The 6,166-nt window shown below is 36.1% G+C and overlaps 1 protein-coding gene across 1 annotated transcript; it reads right to left on the bottom strand.

Moving 5' to 3' along the window:
- Positions 1-261: 261 nt before the first annotated feature.
- On the bottom strand, positions 262-5,789 carry LOC306860779 (solute carrier family 2, facilitated glucose transporter member 1-like; the record flags this gene model as incomplete). Its single annotated transcript, XM_079402695.1, has 9 exons — positions 262-450; positions 552-755; positions 847-948; positions 1,046-1,150; positions 2,350-2,537; positions 2,611-2,773; positions 2,900-3,140; positions 3,235-3,395; positions 5,715-5,789. 9 exons carry the CDS (start codon positions 5,787-5,789, stop codon positions 262-264), a joined length of 1,428 nt encoding a protein of 475 aa, XP_079258821.1.
- Positions 5,790-6,166: the final 377 nt, after the last annotated feature.

Genomic DNA, 6,166 nt, shown 5'->3' with positions numbered 1-6,166 from the left:
AACAGAAATCAAAAATGTTATGCCGTTAACGTTGTGCCAGTTTTTTCCTGTGGTATCGAAAATGGTACTGAATATCATATCAAAGTTAGAAATTTCAGTATCGTGACAACACTAGTGCATTAATAAACACTGCATAACCTACAGCATTCCTAGTAGGAGTAATATGGTAGTTTGCCATTGTGAACACACCCACTGTGCTATAGCTGAGGACACTCACTTGGTTAGTCTACACAGCATTACTGTATAAACGTGGCACAGAGCTCAAAGCTCGGAATCTGCTCCCAGTGTGTTCAGATCATCTCGGGTATATTTCTCTGACCCTGAGCGGAAGCTTGCAGAGATCTCTTCAAATGTCCGCCCTTTGGTCTCAGGAACTTTGAAGTATGTGAAGACGAAGAATATCAGCAGGAGGACAGTGAAGATGATGAAAACGTATGGCCCTGTCAGTTCCTATCAACATAAAAAAAATTGAGTATTTAAAGAAATGTGAGAACAACGAGAAAAGAAAGACTATAACAGTGTTATGTCTGTGTTATGTAATGTTTCCATACCTCAACATACTGGAAGCACATTCCCACCAAGAAGTTGGCAAACCAGTTGGAGAAACCAGCAACAGCGATGGCAGAAGGCCGGGGACCTTGACTGAAGAGTTCTGCCACAATGAACCATGGGATTGGACCTGGTCCGATCTCGAAAAATGCCACAAAACTGAAGATGGCGACAATGCTGACATATGACATCCACTTCACTTGATCCTGCAAAGGACAATTAGTGAATAAACACCATTAAACACCAGTTTACACATGAACACTAACAGAAATACAGTACATCAATGTAGATACATACTAGTAGCGCCATAGCTATGGTCATGAGAACAGAAGACACAGCCATTCCCATCAGCCCAATAAGATGTAGTGATCTTCGACCAGCTCGCTCCACTATGAACAGCTAAATTACAGAGAGATACAAGCATTTTCATCCAAAACACTGTCATGCGCCTCAACAAAGGACAAAGCCTCAAAAAAATATGTTCGTACTAACTTACCGACACAACTGTGAAAGCTGTGTTCACAACTCCAGCACCAATGGTGGCATAGACCGGCTCGGAAACTCCTGCTTTCTCAAATATACGAGTGGAGTAATAAAAAACCTGAAAAATACAATTACATGCACTTAACATGCAAATCACTGTTAATGTAGAGACATGACAGCTATAGCTGAACATTAATACGTGCACCAATGCCCAACTAACTAGCTTTGTAATACATTTATTTATATCATTAATTGGGAAAAATTAGTTGTAGATAAACATTTCATTAAAAAGTTTAGGAAAGTTTTCATCAATTCACTCTTGCTGCTACAGCCATTTGACACATGCTTTATCCAATTTCAAGATCATAAAAAAAAACTAAAAAAAAACATAAACATCATTTAAAACAAAACTTTATTAGTAGTAATATTAGTAGCAGTATTAGTAGTTTTAATTATGAACATTGCGGGGCAAAAGTTTTTAATAATAATAATTTTTAATGATTTTGAAAGAAGCCTATTATGCTCACCAAGGCTATATTTATTTGATAAAAAACAGTAATATTGTGACATATTTTTAAAATTTTAAATAACTTTTCAATTTTAATATATATTTTAAAATGTAATTTATTCCTGTGATGGCAAAGCTGAATTTTCAGCCACCATTACGTCAGTCTTCTGTGTCACATGATCCTTCAGAAATGATTCTAATAAAAATTAATACAAATCTAATAAAATATAAAAAATTGTAATTATTCCTTTTTTTTATTACCAGTAGTGGGTATATATATACTGTATATATATATATATATATATAGTATATATACAGTTGAAGTCAAAAGTCTTTACCAAAATAAGAGGGATCATACAAAATGCATGTTATTGTCTATTTAGTACTGACCCTGATTTTCAAATTCAACAAACCCCCCCCCCCCCCCCCCCCCCCCCCCCTTATGTAAACATCTTTTATGTTAAATATCTTATTCAGGACAGTACTAAATAAATGATAGCATGCATTTTGTATGATCCCTCGTATATTGGTAAAATAATTAACATTTTGCAGATTCTGCAAGGTGTATGTAAACTTTTAACTGTATATATATGCTACTACTACTTATTTTTAATAATAACAATAATAATATCACAATTCTTTTTATTCATATTAGATTTTAATATTAATTTATGCATGGCATATTGGTCAACTTAAATTTATCATCTTTATAGCTGGTATTTCTAATACAACAAGCAATAGAATTTGATGGAAAAGTATATTGATGGATCATCTGATAAACGCTAGATAAAGAAATAAAGAAAACGTACAGCATTGATACCGGATAACTGCTGGGAGAGCTGCAGCATGATGGCAATGAAGATGGGCTGGCGGTAGAGCGATGAGCGGAAGAGCTCAGGGATAGTGACCTTCTTCTCCCTCATCATCTGCCTGCTCTCCTCTCTCATCTCCTGCATGTCTGCATCCACATCTTCAGTGCCACGGAGCTTCTTCAGCACTGTGGAAATGAGTTAGTAAGGCTGACTGGAGAAACCCTAGGCAACATGTTAAGTTGAGTATTAAAAACTCACCACTCTTGGCTTTGGCCTCCTCGTTCTGGTTGATAAGGAGGTAGCGTGGGCTCTCGGGGCAGAAGGGCAGCAGGGCACACTGGAGTATGGCTGGGATGAAAGTAAAGCCAAGTAGGAAGGGCCACATTGTAGGGGTCCCCAAGATTTCTTTCATACCAAAAACCTACAGAACAAAGCATGAGTGTTTCTAATGAAATACACCAAAAAACACAAAGGCAATGCAATGTAAAAGTTTTTAAAGTCTGATTACTAAAAGTGGTCTCATAATAAAGATAACACTTTAATTAACCTGTGCTATGAGGATGCCAGTGACAATGCCAAGCTGATGAAGTGTGCCCAGTGCCCCACGTAATGAAGTTGGGGCGATTTCTCCTACATACATTGGTACAAAGCCTGTGGACAAGCCAGAGTAAAGGCCTACAATGAAGCGTCCGATAATAAGCATCTCCCAGGATTCAGCCAGCTTGGAAAAGCCCATTAAAGCAGCAGCTATGAACGCCAGAACATTAACAATGAGCATTGAGTTCCTCCTGTTAAAATATCAGAAAGAGAATGTTTAAAGACACATGAATTCAGGATAAAAATGGAGTATTTGTAAAATTCTGAATTGGTTGGTTAAGTTACCTGCCAAAGCGGTTTACAAAGAGCCCAACTGAGAAGGAGCCGAACATGCCACCGACAGAGAAAATGGCCACTGATACGGACCAGAGTGTAGTTAGAGTGGTCGCCGGCATGTACTCCAAGTACCTCTCATACCATGTCTCATTGTAGAAAGCCTCGATGGTCTATGAGAGAAAAGAACATACCCTATGAAAATCATTAGGGAGAGTGTTTATTTGATATTTCATTTCAATTCAAAAAATTATTTAAAAAAAAATCATTAACACTATTATTAAATAAATTATGATTTTATCAAGTGATTTGCTGCAGCAGTTCTACGTTACGTCAGCAGAGGGAGCAGTACTCCATGCTGACTACAGTGTCAGAACAGATTGCATAAGAAGCCGCTTAATTAAGCTTCAAGTTAATCATCAAACATACAAAACTGCAAACATAGGCTTATGATCTAATTGTTGTGATTGAACAGTTTCTTCCGCAATAAATATGAAACAAGAAAAAAACACCATTAAAAGAATATTCAAAACTCTTCACTCATAAACATTTCCAGCATGCTATTACAGTGAACATGTGAACTACAATTTCAAATTTGGGGTCAGATTTATTTAAAAAAAAAAAATTAAATAAAAATTATAATTTTATTTAGCAAGGATGCATTAAATTGGTCAAAAGTGACAATAAAGACTTATTTCAAAAACAATTTAAAAAAATACCAAACATTTGAAATATATGAAATATATAAAAATATAAAAAAATACAGAGTGTCTATTTATACTAAGTGCAAATAGCCTGCCTTGTTGGCAGAGGCTATTTACACTAACTCCGCCCACCAATGTGTGGTTGGGAGAGCCAACTCTGCAAAAAGACACTTGTTAAACATCTGTTTCAGTGGCATAGATGGTAAGGTGCGCTTTTTGATGCGATCGACCCGAGTTCAAACCTGCCTTTAGCCAAACTTTTTTTCTCCCTTTTCAAATCTCATATCGCATCAGAAAGGCATTTATTTTCAATAAAAATGAAGGAAATACTCAAAAAGTTGAAATAAAGTATCGGATAGGGTTAGGGTAGGTGTTGGGAGGTCTTTATTGTCCCAATAAGGTGGCATCCATTTAATAGCCTAATCTGAATTAAAACTATAATTTACACTCAATACGTTATTATAGCATACTGTTTTATAATGTATTACAATACTGAGGTACAGATAATTGCAACTGTTTGCAATAAGTAATATAAATAGCAGAAAATCTTGCTATTTTGACAGTGTAAATAGAATCTATAGCTATTTGCACTTAGTGTAAAAAGCATATCGTTAAAAAATACTGCTATTTTCACGGTGTAAATAGAATCCATTGCACTTAGTGTAAACAGAATCTATCATTAAGAAAATATGCTATTTGCACTTAGTGTAAATAGCATCTAATTACTATTTACGCTTAGTGCAAATAGCCGCTGCATTAAAAAAAAACGCTCACCAAAAATGTACTAATAATCTTAATATCACAGTATTCACATATGTCCTTATGCGTCCTTGACTTTTGAATTTCTCTCTTTATCCTATTAAAAGACTATAGCTAAACTATGGCACATGATTTGCACTCTATAAATAGAGTTCTCTCAAGTATATGTGAGATTTACCCAGAACCCTCAGCTGATATGACGTATTAAGAGGTCAAGGCCATTTATTCATTCATCATTCATTGTAAAAAAAACATATTTGTTGCAAACCACAGGCAAGTCTAATACTTTTTTACTTGATGCACATAACAGTAGCCTTGAAATAGAAATCTATTTGCCAAACATGGTACTTATATGGAAAGTAAGAAAGGCTGTTATGAGAATCTCTTCTGAAGAGTTTCAGTAGAGCTGGTCTATTATTAGTCTTTTCTTGTTACATCAAAGACAGTTTAGTTTGTGGGGAAGTCGTGGCCTAATGGTTAGAGAGTCGGACTCGTAATCGAAAGGTTGCGAGTTCGAGCCCCCGGCCGGCAGGAATTGCGCTCTCTCCACCCTCAATACCACGACTGAGGTGCCCTTGAGCAAGGCACCGAACCCCCAATTGCTCCCCGGGCGCTGCAGCATGGCTGCCCACTGCTCCGGGTGTGTGTTCACGGTGTGTGTGTGTGTGTGTGTGTGTGTGTTCACTACTCACTGCTGTGTGTGTGTGCACTTGGATGGGTTAAACGCAGAGCACCAATTTCGAGTATGGGTCACCATACTTGACAATACGTCACGACTTTACTTTACTTTACTTTACTTTAGAATGATCTGCACATGTGAATCAGCATATCTTAATAGGCTACGCAAGAAGGAGGATTCATACAGCATACAGTTCACAGTTAATCTAAAATGAGATGCATTACACAATAACACTAACATACAAACATCAACAATACCCATATATCAATTTGTCAAATAGCAATATGCTGATACTTAAGTGCTTATATGACAAATCATGTCATGTCTGTTACATATCTAAACTTGTTCACCTTCTGAGGGGCATTGATAACTCCTGTGTTGTAGCCAAACTGCAAGGAGCCGATCACAGCAGTCCCAACAGCCATCAACAGCTGAAGCGTCAACTGCTGTAAATGTAGAACAACAACATAATTATATATTTTCATATTTTTTTATATATATTTTAATATGGTTCACAATTAATCATTCAGTCCTGATTTTTAAGGAACAAGAATATTGATGTATACAGCAAAATCTGAAATACAGGAGCATTTTTCTGATAATGACTGATAATATGATGTGGAATATTACAAAAATATGGAAATCCCATTTCAGCCATGGAATGAAAAGAATTAAAAAGGTGTAAATATAATAGATGTAAACTTGCTATTCTGAGAAGAAAAATCTGAATTGTGAGCTATAAACTCACAAAATTATGTAGCAGAAACAAAACAACTGAATTTTGAGATGTAAATCAGAAATA

Source organism: Barbus barbus (assembly GCF_936440315.1).
Source record: "Barbus barbus genome assembly, chromosome: 41".
Taxonomy (NCBI): domain Eukaryota; kingdom Metazoa; phylum Chordata; class Actinopteri; order Cypriniformes; family Cyprinidae; genus Barbus; species Barbus barbus.
This window is presented reverse-complemented; position numbering and strand designations above follow the sequence as displayed.